General features: G+C 53.8%; 2 protein-coding genes across 3 annotated transcripts; both read left to right on the top strand.

Annotated features, from left to right (window-relative positions):
- Positions 1-1,118: 1,118 nt before the first annotated feature.
- On the top strand, positions 1,119-10,681 carry LOC114432011 (prolactin receptor-like). Its single transcript, XM_028399761.1, has 10 exons — positions 1,119-1,224; positions 1,641-1,966; positions 6,004-6,116; positions 6,982-7,123; positions 7,476-7,645; positions 8,165-8,343; positions 8,413-8,566; positions 8,640-8,727; positions 8,801-8,870; positions 8,973-10,681. The coding sequence occupies exons 3-10, from the start codon at positions 6,023-6,025 to the stop codon at positions 9,609-9,611; spliced, it is 1,536 nt and encodes a 511-aa protein (XP_028255562.1). The 5' UTR covers positions 1,119-1,224; positions 1,641-1,966; positions 6,004-6,022; the 3' UTR covers positions 9,612-10,681.
- An 87-nt stretch (positions 10,682-10,768) lies between these two features.
- LOC114431979 (inactive dual specificity phosphatase 27-like) lies at positions 10,769-15,999 on the top strand. Of its 2 annotated transcripts, none has more exons than XM_028399698.1 (6): positions 10,769-10,894; positions 11,386-11,511; positions 11,594-11,712; positions 12,288-12,519; positions 12,610-12,827; positions 13,173-15,999. In XM_028399698.1, the coding sequence occupies exons 2-6, from the start codon at positions 11,396-11,398 to the stop codon at positions 15,839-15,841; spliced, it is 3,354 nt and encodes a 1,117-aa protein (XP_028255499.1). In that variant the 5' UTR covers positions 10,769-10,894; positions 11,386-11,395; the 3' UTR covers positions 15,842-15,999. The 2 variants fall into 2 exon arrangements, with proteins under 2 accessions (XP_028255499.1, XP_028255500.1); XM_028399699.1 differs by lacking the exon at positions 10,769-10,894 and adding an exon at positions 11,142-11,299.
- The last annotated feature ends 672 nt before the right edge of the window (positions 16,000-16,671 follow it).

Raw genomic sequence — 16,671 nt, 5'->3', positions numbered from 1 at the left:
CATCTTTATTTGTGTTGTCACAGGATGCATGAACAAACAGGAAGTCCACTGTGCACCGACGCTTCCTGTCCGCCATGTTTGATGAGGCGTGTGTGTGTGTGTGTGGCTGCAGAAGTTGTTCACACATCAGAAGAATGATGTTTTGGTGTTCCTGTGGAGTAAATCCTTCATTCTGCTGTCTGCCTTCACACAGCTTACACACAAATGTCAAATGACGGGTGGAGCCACCACCACCTCCTCCACCGCCGCCGCCGCCGCCGCCTCATCAGCATATGGTAAAGGATGAAACCTGCTGCAGGAGGTGAAGGTTAAAGAAACACTCATATGCTGTGTAATTTAGACAAAAGGCCTTCTAGTGATTTTCCCTCCTAATCTGAGGGAAAGGGATTAGATTAAATCGGTTGCATAGCGACTGTGACATCAGCACCGACCCATTTCACAATGCATAATCACAAAGTGCAGGTTTGCCCTTTGTGTGTGTGTGTGACCTGCAGACAGAGCCGTCTGCTGGAGCAGGACCAGGGACACCCTGCTGCCGGCCTGACCCCGTCTAAGGGTGGGTGGAGTTTTCCTCCACCTGGATGGTGTAACACAGGTTTACTGTACACACTCAGACCCTCCTCCTCCTCCTCTTCCTCGGCTCGCTCTGTCTGCCTGGGCGCCTCCATCACTGGGATCCTTTTGATGAATCATTTAGAGGACGATGCACTCGGGCTAATTCGAGTCATCCCTCGTGGCTGCTGGTCATGCTCTTCTCGTTGGTTAGACATCAGTGAGCTGAACAGAGCGCCGTTTGTCTGAAACCAAGCAGCCTCTGAGAGTAATCTGATTATTATCTGTGTCTCTGCGGGCTCGCTCTGATGCGCCTCATCACACTGTGTGTTCTTGTGTGGAGGTGCTCACCTGTGCAGGTGAGGAAGGTGGAGAGGCTGCACCTGCAGACTACCTCACTGCAGCACTTAAGTAATAAAAGGCCAGCTCTATACTCAATACTTTTACTCGGATACTTTGTCTATGAGCAGCTCTGGCTGCTTGACTGTCATCACTCTTATTATTATGACTTCTAGGAATGAGGTTAAACTAACATTTGCTCTGTGGTTCATACGTGAAGAGCCTGAGGATCCCTCCCTGTGTGCTTCAACACTCGAGTAAACAACACGCTGACTCCTTTAATACTTGTACTCGAGTATGATGCTTATAAAGAAGACTCCAGCTCCTGTTCTGGTACAGTATCCATACTCTTACTCTGGTCTGGCTCTACTTTGTACACCTCTGTATCTCTGTCTGCATATAAAAGAATAAAATCAAATAATAAATATGTAAATAAACAAACACATTCGCCACATAATAATAATAATAATAACAATAACAACAACAATAATAACAACAACAATAATAATAATAACAATAATAATAACAACAACAATAATAATAAAAACAACAACAACAATAATAACAACAATAACAACAACAACAACAACAATATTAATAACAATAATAATAATAACAACAACAATAATAATAATAATAATAATAACAACAACAACAATAATAATAATAATAATAACGTGAGTATTGTAACTTTGTTTTGCGGATGTTTCTGTTTTGGCGCTAATGATCTTCCGCACGTGTCTCCTCAGGAGGCGGGTCGGAGCTCCAGCTGGTCTTTAGCTGCTGACGCGGATCAGGTGGAGGCTCAAAGCTCCTTACGGTGGGAGGAGGAGGGCAGAAATACTCCGCTGCTGCAGTGAACGGCGCACTCAGTCAGTCCGCAGACGGCGACTGTACGCTCAGCTCCCACCGGATCCACGGACACATCCAGCGGCTCCCTGCCTCCCTGCCTGGCTCTCTGTCGGTCCTGGTCCTGGTCCTGGTCCCGGGGTGGCTGTATGTTGGAGCGCTGCGCGCACAGGCGGCAGTGAAGCGGCAGAGAAGCGGCGGCGGCTCAAGCGGTTTCTGTGTCGAGGTAAGACGCGGCTTCAGTTTGTGGTCAGGTGCCTCCTCCGTGGAAAGTTTATTTACAGCAGCTCCAGGAGATTTATCCTCATTTAAAGTGACGCCATGTTTGAGTTTAATCTCAGCAGTGACGGGAGAAATAATTAAATTTTTTTTTTGTTTATTTATGACTTTTTTTATGACTTTTCAGAAACCTCAGGAGGAAAATAGACATTTAAACATTATATATTTGAAGGAGTCCTTATGTCTGAAGTTTGCAGTGTGTGTGTGAGGTGTGTGTGTGTGTGTGTGAGAGTGTGTGTGTGTATCACCCTCAGGCCTACATGTGCTGTCACAGATAAGAATGGCTGCTTTCAGCCCCTCCTACAACAACTTTTCAGGCACTCTAACCCTCCAGCAGCATCACTGACAGGTGTCCCACCACCACCATCATCATCATCACCATCATCACCACCATCATCATCATCATCATCATCACCATCATCATCATCAGCAGCAGCATTGTCCAGCACCTCCTGTCTCCTCACACATCCAGCACACAGACCTCTTGGCCTCTCTGAAAGTTTGTTGCGGTGTTGTGGTGACTCGTCTCGGACACCGGGGGCAGTGTGACGGTTGGAGGCTGACTTTAAGGTTTCTCTGTAGGGAAACAAAGACAGGAATAAAAAAGTATGGACAGCAGCCTGAATCACTGCACTTCCTGTTCGTGCTCTCCTGACGCGGCCGAGCAGGACTTGTTGTTGTGTTGTTGTTGTTGTTTGTGATGCAGAGCTTCAGCCTGTAGCCTGCTCGCCTCTCAGACATCAGCTCTTATCAGGAGCTCACATGCAGACGCTTCCTGTGAATCCTGCACAGGAAGTAACCGAACTACAGCTAATTACAGCTGTGTCCACCGTGCATGTGTGTGTGTGTGTGTGTGTGTGTGTGTCCCTGTGTGTGCGCCTCTGTGTGTGTGTCTGTGTGTGTGTGTCTCTGTGTGTCCCTGTGTGTGTGTCTGTGTCCCTGTGTGTGTCCCTGTGTGTGTGTCCCTGTGTCCCTGTGTGTGTCCCTGTGTGTGTGTCTGTGTCCCTGTGTGTGTCCCTGTGTGTGTGTCCCTGTGTGTGTGTCTGTGTCCCTGTGTGTGTCCCTGTGTGTGTCCCTGTGTGTGTCCCTGTGTGTGTGTCCCTGTGTGTGTGTCAGTGTCCCTGTGTGTGTCCCTGTGTGTGTGTCCCTGTGTGTGTCCCTGTGTGTGTGTCCCTGTGTGTGTGTCTGTGTCCCTGTGTGTGTCCCTGTGTGTGTCCCTGTGTGTGTCCCTGTGTGTGTGTCCCTGTGTGTGTCCCTGTGTGTGTCCCTGTGTGTGTCCCTGTGTGTGTCCCTGTGTGTGTGTCCCTGTGTGTGTTTCCCTGTGTGTGTGTCTGTGTCCCTGTGTGTGTCCCTGTGTGTGTGTCCCTGTGTGTGTCCCTGTGTGTGTCCCTGTGTGTGTGTCCCTGTGTCCCTGTGTGTGTCCCTGTGTGTGTGTCAGCTTGCTCCATATGATGTGTTCATTAGCAGTGGTCGGTGTGGGGCTGCAGGATTATATAAGGCTGCAGTGTTTACAGCAGCCGTGACATGTGACTCCCTGTGGATCGAATGGGTCTGTCTGTTCTGATCTGTGTTTCCTGTCTGCGCGGCCCCGGGCGCCGTGAAGGGTGGATGCTGCCGCGGGAACGGAGCATCCACCAGATAAAACTTATCTGCTGACGGTTGAGCCGCAGACACAGAGGCTGCTTGTCCTCATGTGTTTGCTCTTGTTCCGTCTGCACCTTGTGAACTTGGGGGGGCGCTCAGAGACCCGTGTGAGGTCAGGAAACCGGCGTGTTGTCATCACAAACTTCCCAGTTTTAATTAGCAGCTTTGTTGTTGAAGGTCAGCGCGCGGCCTGCAGGAGCGGCGGCGTGATGAGGCAGCAGCTGCCGCCTCTCACCGCCGGCCTTATCTGTAAATTTGAAATTGCTTTTTCTTTTTAAATGTCCGCCTGCTAATCAGAGCTCTGCAGGAACAGGAACCTTCAGAGTAAACCTTTGATGACATTCTGAGGCGGGCTGTGCCCAGCAGAGCGCAGATCGTTCCCAACATTGTGCTTCTACACGATGAGACGTGTGACGTCGGCGCCCGCGGCTCCCCAGGGGGTCCACCGCGGTCGACACGTGTCAGCACAAACAAGAGAAGTTACTTCAACCAGGGCCTCCGCACACAGAGGTGTTACAGCCTGAGTGGCGGTGACGTTCAGCGGAGTGTGTCGCCACAGCAACAGGTCACCCCCGAGCTGTGATTGGCTGTGAGGCAGGCGATGCTGAGATGATGTGTGTGTGTGTCTCTGATGGCATTTCTGTTTGAGAATTGAATCAACAGGAGCAACACAAAGTCGGGCTGGTATTCAGAGCGGGGGCGGCCTCATTCCTGGGATTGATAGAGGCCGTTTTGTTGACAGTGTAGCAGCAAATTAAGCTAATCCAGGACCTCACAGTTCATCATTAGATCACGCTGCGACCCATGATGCCTCATTACATCTGAATTCTTTGTCGTCCTGTCGACCAATCCTTCATGATCATAACTATTAACAGCCACCATGTCCTGAGACTTATCACTGATGGAGGACTTTGAGACGTGCTCCCTCATATCTCTGAGGGTTTTGGAGTTATTATCGCGTGCGCTGTGCATTTACAGCACAATAAAGAGGCAACAAACACACTCTTAAGTCAATTAGTAATCACAAGCGTACACAGCCGGGGCTTATCTGAGCCGGTTATCCTGAAGCGCGATGAAACTTCTCAGAAGCTGGACGTGTTGTTTGTGTCAAAGGGCTTTTTGTGTGTGTGTGATCTTCCTGGCAGCCATCTTGTGTCCTGATGAGGTCTCGCCGTAATCCCTCTTCCTGAAGGATCAAGGCGGGGATTATTCACCCTGAGTGTTGTCTTAGTGCTCCAGGGTGGATCTGCTGCTGCTAACAGGTCACTCCTGGTGTCCCTCGAGTCATGAGAGCAGATTTTCGAAGCCCCTAAGACCCCATGTGACGTTATTTCTGTCACCAGGATTCTTTAGGCTTTTACATAACTGTGGTTTTTTCGCCTCCTGGTGGCGCCGGCCGGCCCGCAGCACAGAGCGGCTCGGTGAAGGTGAAGTTCTGTCAGGAGAGGAGATGAGGGAGCAGATGGCGGGAGGACAGACAGCTTGCAGCTTCCAGGGAATGATGGGAGATGGAGGTCAAAGGCAGCTGATTACCCAGATCTGCAGACCAAATCAGTTCATCGGGACCTGCTCGGGCTCCTGGGACACCTGTTCTCTTCACTCACAGGGTGTCAAAAGCCCCTGACCTGAGCTCCTCTCAATACAGACTTAACACACCTCCAGGAGCTGATAACCCGCCCTAATGATAATGCTGGGGTCAGCTGCTGTGTGGGCGCAGAGGAAGTTCTGATCCTGATCCATCAGAGCCAGACCACAGATGTTTCTGTCTCAGGACATCAGCTGTGGCTCTCAGACACCTGATGTCGGTGTGAGAGGACAGAAAACGAGGCCTCCGTCATGACGGAGGTCTGTCCCTGAAGTCCACGTCCCTGCTGGGGAAAAAACCCTGGTACCCCCCCAACAAACCCACCAGGCTGACCCGCTGCCTGCTGCACATGCTCAGTGCTCTCTGAAGGAGCATGTTTGCTGGACTAAGCTGATTAAAGCTAATGAGCTTCCAGGAGGCTCAAAGCTCTCCTGGTTTGACGGGCAGAAGACTACTTAATGCTGACGGACACACGAGAACCCGCTCTGAGTCTGAGCATGCTCAGTTTTCAGCTCGTTTTTCCACAACAACCGAACAGAAAGCCGTTGTGTTGTCGTCTATAAATAAAGTTTAGTGTTGAGGCGGCCGCTTTGCTGAGCGCCGCTCATCCCATGTGATGTGTCCCATGACCAGAGGAGGCGATGCTCGGACTCAAAGGGCCGCGGGGGAATCACACAGCTCCCCTGTAAACTGTGTGTGTGTCTGTGTGTGTGTGCGCGGGCCGGCTCTCTGCTCACAGTGTGTTGTGTTGACAGGTCGACAGGCAGCGGCAGGATGATGTGGCTGCTGCTCCCTCTGCTCCTTCCTCTGGTGGGCTGCAGCAGGATCATTGCCAAGGACGTCACTCATAACGACAGACACAGCCACGGTGAGTGAGAACACACACACACACACACACACACACACACACACACTCTGTACCTGTTAGAGGGCTTGATCAATACCTTTGATTGGTTTCAGTCAAGCCTGTGTGGATTGTATTGGCAGTGATGTGCGGCTCAGCTTTATGTTGGGGTCAGCAGCATGTAAAGTCTGAGCAGCGGCTGTGTGTGTGTGTGTGTGTGTGTGTGTGTGTGTCGATCTGTTTGTCGGCCACTCATCAATACCTCCATGGGGGGGGGGGGGGGGGGGGGGGGGTAGTGACTCACGCACTGATCTGCTGGTATTCATGAGTGGTCACATGGCAGCACACTATAATAAACACAGTCGGTGAAATGAGCTCCGACATGTTGGCCGTGATCCCATCCCGATGTAGTTCTGTGCGGCTGTCGTCATGGAAACCATCCGCAGGCTCTGAATCTGGATCCATTATCAGGACCGGATGAAACCCGCCCTCTTCACGCTGGAAGCCTGAATTCTTGGTCACGGACGCCGCTGTGAATCCATTCCGGCGCGGCCGATCCGATTGGCTGCAGGTGTAATTTTCCGGCTCTGACCCCAGCGTGCGTCCTCCGCTGCCTTTTTTTTTCTGAGAAGCGGCGTTTTGTTGGTCAGAACGTCCCTGCAGCGCAGCTCGCTGAGCTCCTTACAGCAAACACAAGGCCTTTGTTTCCCTGCTGCTCGCCGGCCGCAGCCTCCTGCATTCTCTCATGGATTACCGCCCCCCCGCCCTCCCCTTTCTGATGTGACCCTCAGTTTCACGCCTCACCTGTCTGCGGCTCCACCTGCATGCATGGAAACACCTGTTGCCATGGCGCTGACACAGCTGTGTGTTTTGTGTTTTTCCTCCACAGAGGTGGCGGTTGTCACGACGGCGAGGCCTCACATCTACTACTGCCGCTCGCCCAACATGGAGGACTTCACCTGCTGGTGGCATCCGCTGGACAACCTGACGGACGGCGAGGCGGTCAGCTACGTCCTCACCTACTCCAAAGAGTGAGTCCGGCACATGTGCGGCCCTGACACGTTCACCGGGTCAGACGCGTGAACTTTGTGGGTCACACGAGTCCCCGCCGCTTTTAATCCATTTTGATTTCTCGTGATGCTTTTAAGGCGTCGATATTTCAGAGCCGCTCTGAGGTCCTGGACATCGGCCTCACGTGGCCTCCACCGGCGCCAGGCGACCCACATAGCACACAGAGGGGAGAAAATGCTCCTAGTAATCAGGACAAATTGGATTGCTCCCCCACGTGGCTCGGCCTCTCACAGCTGCATCGATTGTTGATGTCTTGTTCAGGTTCATGCAAACAAAGCAGCGTTTTTTTAATCTGTGCCTTTGTTTCTGCAGCAAGGGGCCCAAACACGAGTGTCCGGACTACCTGACGGCCGGCCCCAACAGCTGCCACTTCGACAGCAGCCACACCACCATATGGAAGATCTACTGTATGAACGTGACCGCCGTCACCTCGCACGGGAACTACTCCTCCCAGGAGCACTGCCTGGACGTGGCAGAGATCGGTAAGAGACACTGAGCAGTTTGAACGGGATTATGTGACGTGTGTGAAGAAGTGTCGGGTTCTTTAATAAAGTCAGAAAAATGCAGGACAAGGCAGAGCCGAGCAGCAGGGCGGCCGCTGAGCCTCAGAAACCTGCAGCAGTGGACTGTAGAACGAGTCTGTTCAGTGTTTACTGTCAGATCTTAGTGCGGTGCTTTTATTTTGAAGGAGACTCAAACAGCACAAAGCCTCTGGCAGCCGTTAATCTCATGTGCGGGGCCTGAGTGTCTGTTATTATCCAGATGCAGCAGATTTGGAGCAGATCAGTCCGCTGTCTGAGTGCAGGTCTGCTGTATGTCTCTTGTCACCACGTGAGCGCCGCAGCACTCTTCTTGTGTTGGATGTCAGCGGAGGTCAGGGACGCTGCTGTTATCACAGCCACGCAGGGCGCTCAGCCCACGCCCACAGATACAGAGCAGGGCGGCGGCCTGCAGCCGGTCCACCCTCACATCCTTAACCCCACGCTGCCTCTGTTCAACAGTTCAGACTGAAGCTCCGGTCAACCTGACCTACGCGTTGACGGACGCCGGCGGCGATGAAATGGGCCACAACGCGCAGCTGTCCTGGACGTACCCGGTGCCGTCAGACCTGCAGTACGGCTGGATCACGCTGGTGTACGAGCTGCAGTACAGACGCGTCACCGAGCCCGACAACTGGAAGGTACGTCACCGTGGCGAGCTTCGGCGAGCTGGTCTGTAGACGTTTTTCTGACGGCACGTGTGTCTGCAGGTGAAGCATCCTCTGCACGAGCCTCACGTGGAGCTGCTCGGCCTCCCCGTCGGCGACTACGTGATCAGAGTCCGCTGCCGGTCGCGCAACTACGGCCTGTGGAGCAGATGGAGCTCCACGCTGTCCATGAGCATCCCGGCCAGACCGCCTGCAGGTACGAGGACAGACCAGGCTTCACTGGTCCACAGACAGCAGCATGACAGTGACGCTGTGTTTTACCTGTGCAGGTAAGCTGCTGGTGCTGATCCTGCTGACGGGCGTGGGCGTGGTGGCGCTGCTCGTCATCACCTTCGGTGTGATTCCTCAGAGTAAGAGGTGAGCAGACAGAGGAGGAGTGTGTGTGTGTGTGTGTGTGTGTGTGTGTTTAATTTTCTTTGTGTACCTTCAGAATCAAAGACTACTTCCTGCCGCCCATCCCGAAGCCGCGGATCATCGGCATCGATGATCGGCTCCTGAAGGTAACACGCCTGGAAACAGCGCTGCTTTCAGGGTCACGTTGGAGCGTTGTTTTTCTGACCTTCTGTCTGTGCTCTGTCTCCGCCTCCTCCCTGTGACCTCAGAAGGGGGACCTGGATGAGATCAACCATCACTTCAGTAACTTTCACAGCTACAGACCTCCGAGCTACTCTGAGGAGGTCTGGGACCAGGTCAGCACTGACGAGGTCTTCCTCACCACACCGAGGGACTGCAGTGTCCCGGGCGACCATGCAGACAACGAGAAGGACAGCTTGATGGTCCCCTGTAGCCTGGCGCCTGTAGTGTCCCCAGCGTCGTACGTGCAGAGCATGGCGCCGTACTGCTCGCTGCCTCCGGACGCCTTCGCCCCATCGCTGGATGTGCCTTCTCCGTGGGTGAGGCCGGAGATCGTGTCCTTCCCGGGGACAGACTACAGCGTGACCGTCCCCCCTTCTGACCCGGCCACTGTCACCACCAGCCACCCGCCGCAGGATTTTTACACCTGCGTCCAGCTCATGAATGAAAGTGGCGAGGTGCGCCTGGTGCCGTGCTTACCGCCGGCGTACTGTCGGGAGCTCCCGCCTGTCCTGAGGGTCCGTCCAGACGCAGCGGAGGAGGAGAAGAAGAAGCTGACGGACTACCAGGTCAAGAACCTGATGAAGGGGCTGAAGGACAGCAGCTACTCCGAGAGGAGCGAGGCGTCCGTCCCTCTGCTGCCTGCCGCCGTGGACACCAAAGGCTGAAGGCCAGGAAGTCCGTCTGCAAGAAGGTCCAGAGACTGCTGGACTCCACAGAGCCCGTTTTAGCTAACTGTCCTGACCTTCCACCTTTGTTGTGGACACGCACACACCGTGACTGTTGTGCTGTGTCCATCACTCAGTGGACGGGCCGCACCCGCATCGATCCAGATTCATTAGAGCCCATTTCTGGTCCAAGTTCTGCTTCTCGTTCAGGGCCGTTTGACTCTCAGGAAAATAAACGTGCAATGTCTAAAAATCTGTTAGTGTCCCAAACAGGCGGTCCAGACCTTCACTCACTGTTAGTGTCCAGGTTTTGTCCACCACACGAGCGTGTGAGGACTCTGTCTCTGTCTGTCTCTTTATGTTTCACGAGGCGTCACCAGATGACTTCTGCAGATCATGTGTGGACACGTAGACATGCAGAGGACGGTCTCAGCATGTCGTCTCAGGTAGCAGCACGAGTCTCACTGATGATGATGATGATGATGATGATGATGATGATGATGATGATGATGATGTCGATGTCCATGATTCATGTCCCCTTCATGTCTGATTAGCTGCACGTCCTGCTGGACACCACAAAGGTTTCATGTTGTGTGTTCTGGAAACACTCAGATAATAGGAACTCACTGTGTGTGTGTGTGTCTGTGTGTGTGTGTGTGTGTGTGTGTGTGTGTGTGTGTGTGTGTGTGTGTCTGTGTGTGTGTGTGTGTGTGTGTGTGTGTGTGTGTTGTCTCTGTGCCTTTTGTTCCTGTTTTTTTCCATTTGAACGTTTTCACAAACTGCACAAAAATAAAAAAGGATTTGGTTTGAAGGAGGTCACGAAGTCGTGACTCGCTGTTCGGTGTGGGGTTACTCTCAGGAAGAACTACACACTTGTGGGAGTTGTAGTCCTGGAAACACGGCAGGCTGTTGTGTGTGGTAGTTCTGTGATCTGCTGCCTTCATGCTGCTGACAGCATCCCTCTGTGTTAGCCTGTTAGCCTGTTAGCCTGTTAGCCGATCAATAACGTGTAAAAATGTTTGATTTGTTGCACTTTTCCACTCTTAGTAAATAAAGTCTGTTCATCTTCACATCCTCCTGCTGCACCCTGTGTCTTTAATGAGCCCTGAAGTACTCAAGTAAAAGTACTCGAGTAAAAATACTTGAGTGCGGTGTCGGGTGTCAGGACCTCCTCAGGCCTGCAGAGGTGGGGGGAAGGCGGGGGAGGTCTGGGTCTAACTTTAGGAGGCTGTGTCAGTCAGTGTGGCCGGTGGCGGCTTCAGAGGAGCACGCTTCAGACTGAGGTGAGAGAACACACACACACACACACACAGGTAAGCTTATGTGTGTGTCCTTCGTGTAGAGCTTTGAGGCGGTTTTGTGGAGTTTTCACAGCTCTGATCAGAGCTGCTGTTCTGTTGTTGGAGCTGTGAGCGCTGCTGTCAGGCCTGCAGGCTCAGGCAGCTGTCATCGCCTTAAAAATAGACCTGCAAGTCACACACACACACACACACACACACACACACACACTTACAGCAACAACACTCTGACGTGCAGTCTCAGCTAGTCTTCATGTTTTTTAGTTGATCAGAGGATCTGTGGGGAAAAGAGAAGCTGATAAATCTGTTTAATTTGATCTGAAGAACATTCTGATGGAGTCAGAGGAGGTGGCACCTCCTGCTACGCTGCTAAGCTAGCTGACGGAGGAGGTCAGACATCTTTGTTTTTGTGCTCAGGCCTTCAGATGCTCCTCACATGTTCAGGATGTTTGTTCCCATCTTAACGTTACATACAGACTGGTTGCCATGGCGTCGGCCAATGAGAACGGAGAGCGTGGAGATCAGACTGTACCTGATGGAGGCGAGGAGGAGAGGAGTGTCCGAGGAGTCCAGTCCCAGTACCTCCGCTGTCCCTCCCCCAGGTACCGGACCTCCCCACCTTGTTCACCCCCTCAGACCAGGACGTGTTTTCTCATTTTTCTTCTTCATGTGTCTTATTTTCAGCTTCTCCATGCTGTCGGAGTCCAGGTTCTCCATGGTGTCTGGGTCTGATGCTGACAGCATCTTCATGGAGCCCATCCACCTCTCCTCAGCCGTCGCCGCCAAGAAGATCATCAGCGAGGGTGAGAGACGCGTCCAGCAGGCGGAGGACGCTCCGCACACAGTCAGCCTAAACCTCCCTCTGATCAATAGAGCCACAGTTATTAGTGTGTGAGAGGTCTGAGGAGGAGAATGTGATAATGATTGTGAAGAAGAGGAGGACGGTGTGGATGCCGTGATGAAGCCTTCTAATGAGTGGTTATCAGGCTGCAGAGTTCTTACTCAGAAACGGTCTGATCGTCATCCCTGATTGAAAATCAGCTCTCATTTGTCCAAACGTCCTTCAGTCACAGCCGTCCACGTCTCGCCCCTTCAGCTCGTTACCACACAGGCGGACGGAGACGCCTCTCGCTGATGGAGGAAATGAGCTCCAGAGCGACTCCTCCGTCACGTCTCTTGTCTCACATTACTCTGTGTTAGTGGCGGCTTAATGAGCCCTCATGAGCGGTCTGTGCATTGATGAGGCTGCAGCGCTCACTCCGTCTCACATGCTGATGTTCTTCAGGGTCAGAGTGCGCCACCACAGCCTGAGGGTGTAGGCAGGCAGGGAACCTGAGCGAGTTTTAAACTGACTGTGACCTGTGTCTGTCCCTCACAGAGCTGCCGCCTCGCAGCGTGCGCGCAGAGTCCATCCCAGAATCCATGCTGGAAAGCGCCGAGCAGCTGATGGTGGAGGATCTCTACAACCGGGTCAGGGACATGATCGATGACCGCAGCCCCTACAACACCCCCTGTGTGCTGGACATCCAGAGGGCCATGGTGCAGGAGCGCCTGGAGGCCCCGGTGAACCCCGTGGACGAGGTGTGGCCCAACATCTTCATCGCTGAGAAGTGAGTCCAACAAAGACTCGAAACAAAGACTCCCCGAGGAGTCCTCCAGCTGCTGATTGCTGTCATGTTGTTTTTTGTGTGTTCTTTTAGGTCTGTTGCCGTCAACAAGGCCCGCCTGAAGCGGATGGGCATCACACACATCCTGAACACCGCCCACGGCACAGGAGTCTACACCAGCCAGGCCTTCTACGCCGGCATGAACATCCAGTACCTGGGCATCGAGCTGGACGACTTCCCGGACGCAGACATCGCTGCACACTTCAGAGCCACCGCAGAGTTCCTGGACGAGGCGCTGCTGACACACAAAGGTGAGCCATGAGGGGGGTTATTGATTCACTGAAGACTCTGTGACATCATTTGATCAGATTTAGCTACAGGCACATTTTTTCGTCCCAGCGTGGCCGCAGATCCCATACAGCTGATCTGTTATGTCCCCGTTTCTGAGAACTGCTGCTGACAGTCTGAGTTCCTGGAAGACGGTGATACTGTCCCAGTGTGGACTGCAGCTGACTGCCTGAAGACATCAGCAGCTCGTCCTGAAAGGCCCGTTAAGAGCGCGGCATTCTCTGGCGGCAGTAGTTCACCCTCTGGGCCGCTGTAGTGACATCACAGCAGGGACGCCATGTAACCACTGTCTCCTCCTCCTCTCACAGGGAAGGTCCTCGTGGTCTCCATGATGGGTGTCAGCCGCTCCGCCGTCCTGGTGGCGTCCTACCTGATGATCTTCCAGCACATGAGCATCATGGAGGCCCTGACCTCCATACGGAAAAAACGCCCCATCAACCCAAACGAAGGCTTCCTGAAGCAGCTGCGAGAGCTGAATGAGAACCTGATGGAGGAGCGCGACGACGACGATGAAACGCTCAGCCAGTGCTCTGTCATCGACGCCCGCACACGCGCCCGCATCTTCGGAGAAGACGTGAATGATGATGATGATGATACAGATAAGGAGGAGGAGCAGAGCCTGGTGGAGGTGAAGGCTCACTCCATCATGATGGAGGAGGAGGAGGATGGAGAAAGCGTGATGAGCAGCGTTGCATCTTCTGCAGCTGCGGCGGCGCTCAGGAACGGATTAGTCGGGAAGCAGAATGGTGTCGTCAACCAGGCGCCAACTGGTGTCCCCGAACACCTCGTCCTGCCCGAGGACAGCGGCAGGGAGGACAGGGACGATGATGACGGTGTGGACAGTATGATCCGCGAGTGGCAGCGCAGGAACGAAAGATACCAGAGTGAAGATTGGTGGGAGGCGCAGCTGAACAGCGACGAGGAGGACGGGGAGTCTGTGTCAAAGAAGACCAAGGAAGGTGTCGACGCCGATGTGGAGAGCGTCACCAGCGAGGACGTACGAGCTGTGAAAGAGCGAGTGAAGCGTCGGAACAGGCGTCCAGCCTCGGACGCCATGTCCACCTCCAGCTGCACGAGTTACTCTGATCTTTGGAAGCAGCGCCTGAGAGAGATCGAGGAGCAAGCGGCCGCTCGCTACCGCAAGAAAGAGGACGATGAAGGCAGCGAGAGCGCCGCCTCAGAGGGCGACGGAGGGAAGAAGAAGGTGGACGATGACGTGGACAGCATCCTCTCTGACACCAGCTCCATGTACAACTTCTGCCAGAGGAACAGGGAGAAGATGACTCCTTTGGAGCGCTGGCGCGTCAAGAGGATCCAGTTTGGCTGGAACAAGAAAGACCGTGAGGACGGAGAGAAAAGCTCTGTGGCTGACGGAGAGAAAGGCGACGGAGAGGCGGAGGCCAAGGCGCCGGCCTTCCAAGACGTCAATCTGACGGCGTACCAGGCGTGGAAGCTGAGGCAGCAGAAGCGTCTCGGGGAGGAGAACACTGACGAGATCTTGGAGCTGAGCCGGGGGGAGGACTCGGCAACCGTCAAGAGGAGGCAAAGGCGGGAGGAGCTCCTGGAGCGCTCGAGGAAGACTTTAGAGGAGAGCCAGTCCATGTGCGGCTGGGAGACCGAGAGCAACGTCAGCGGCGGCACCATACCTCTGTCCGCCTTCTGGGCCGGAGCCGGCGTCACAGGCCCGGCCAGCGTCGCCAACGACGACACCATGTCCATGCTCAGCGGCAGGTCGTCCATCATTTCTTCGGTTTCACAAGCTCGCAGCGCCAGATCCTTGCAGGCCGGAGTCCCTGTGAATCCGCTTCCATCTGTACCCCCCATCCTCCCAGTGCCAACTGTGCAGGGCCCTGGAGGCGAGCCCATGGTCAACCTGGCCAGCATCCAAAACTGGATCGCCAACGTGGTCTCTGAAACCATCAAGCAGAAGCAGAGCGAGATGAGCCTGCCTCCTCCGTCCCGCGCGGGCTCGGAGCTGAGCTTCGGGGGTGCATCCAGCGTGGTTTCAGGTCGGGCTTTAGATGACGACAAGGCGTCCCTGCTGAGCGGTGCTTCCTACTCCAGCGCTCTGTCTCAGGGCCGTGGACGGGCGGCGTCGGTCCTCTCAGGCGGCGGGTCCAGCAGCATCTCAGGTCTCACTGGAAGAGGGTCCGCTCTGGGCTCCACCCTGAGCTCCAAGAAAAAGATCACCACCACCAGCGTCCCTCTCTTCAGCCTCTTCCAGGACGAGGTCAACCTGGGCAAACTGGACGCCATCGACAAGGAGATCAAGTCTGAGATGAGAGACAAGATGGCTACGTACGAAAAGAAGAAGATTCTGGAGGACAACAAGCGCAGCACTCTGTACAAGAAAAAGAAACCGAAGGAGGATGAGGACGAGGAGGAGGAGGAGGAGAGGAAGAAGAAAGAGGAAGAGTTTCTCCAGGAGACAAAGAAAAAGGAGAAACCCAAGAGATCCTTCGGCCTGTCTGGCTGCCTGAACCTGAACCCAGCGCTGGAGAAGGAGAAGGACACCAGCATCGACGACTGGCTGAGGAGTGTCAGGCCTCCTCCGAGGAAGGCGGCACCGGGAGCCGAAGCTGCGGCGGAGGATCCGTACGATGATCTCGATGCTTCTGCCTCCGAGTTCGACTTCTCAAGTCGCCGGGCCTCCTACGCCTGCGAGGAAGACGAGGAGGAAGTCTACACCTCCTCCAGACACCACACGAGGTTACACCAAGACCTGTCGGGTGACGACCCGGAATATTCTTTCAACAGGTTCCCACGGTCCCACAGCTCCACCCACTTCAGCAGCGACACAGAGGGGAGGAGGAGCAGGAGGGAGGAAGACCAAGAGGAGGAAGACATCGCCACCTTCATCGCACAAACCAGACAGAGGGTCAGAGCTCGGGCCGCTGCCGAGGCCGAAGATGATGAGGTGCTCACCGCCTGGAGGGCGCAGCAGGAGGCGAAGTCTCAGAGCCGCAGTGACACTTAGATGACGGCGCCATGGGGGCGGAGTCAGAGGAGCTTTTTATTACAGATTACACTTTAATATAAACCTGCACCGTGAGCTTCACACCGCTGGTAATGAACATAACGTCTGTGTGATGAAACATAGTTTTATTGTTGTAATAAATGTTGTGATAAACATGACTTGTTGTTCTTTAATAAGTCCAGTCTGAGCCTCTGGGAGCTGCATTCCTCATCCTGCAGCGCCCCACAGTGGATGCAGCAGGAAGAGCAGCTGATGAAAACAAACAGGAAGGATTGATCAGATCGAACAGTCGAGTGTGTGACTCACACACACTCACAGATTATAGTGAAGCTTTACGTGCCACAGAGGCTGCAGGAATGTTGAGCTGCACACACACACACACACACACACACACACACTGGAGCTGCTGATGTCTGAAGGCGAGGAGGAGATGGAAAAAGGAGCTGGAGAAAAGACAGCTCCAACTGAGAGCAAAGACAGACAGGAAGGAAGAGAAAAATGAGGAGGAAAACAAATGTGAGGAGGACGGAACTGAGGTAGAGGAGGTGGATGAAGAACAAGACAGAAAGACAGCAGAGGAGGAGCTGGAGAACAGTGAGGAAACACAAGAGGAAAGGACGGAGACAGCGATAAGTGTGAGGAGGAGGAGAGGATGAAGAAGAATGTCCTGAGGATAAAGAGATGAAGGTCCTAGAGGCCTCACACAGGAGGAGAGCAGGGACATGTGCAGGTGCTGGTTCCTGCATCAGGGACAGGGGGTCCAAACTCCTAGGGCTCACTTTTTTGCAGGATATTGAATTTAAATAGTTTTGGTGTCTTGTTGAAGTTTA

Source organism: Parambassis ranga, chromosome 2 (genome assembly GCF_900634625.1).
Source record: "Parambassis ranga chromosome 2, fParRan2.1, whole genome shotgun sequence".
In the NCBI taxonomy this organism is placed as follows: Eukaryota; Metazoa; Chordata; class Actinopteri; family Ambassidae; genus Parambassis; species Parambassis ranga.
Note: the sequence above shows the minus strand (reverse complement) of the source record. Positions and strands in the feature narration are given on the sequence as shown.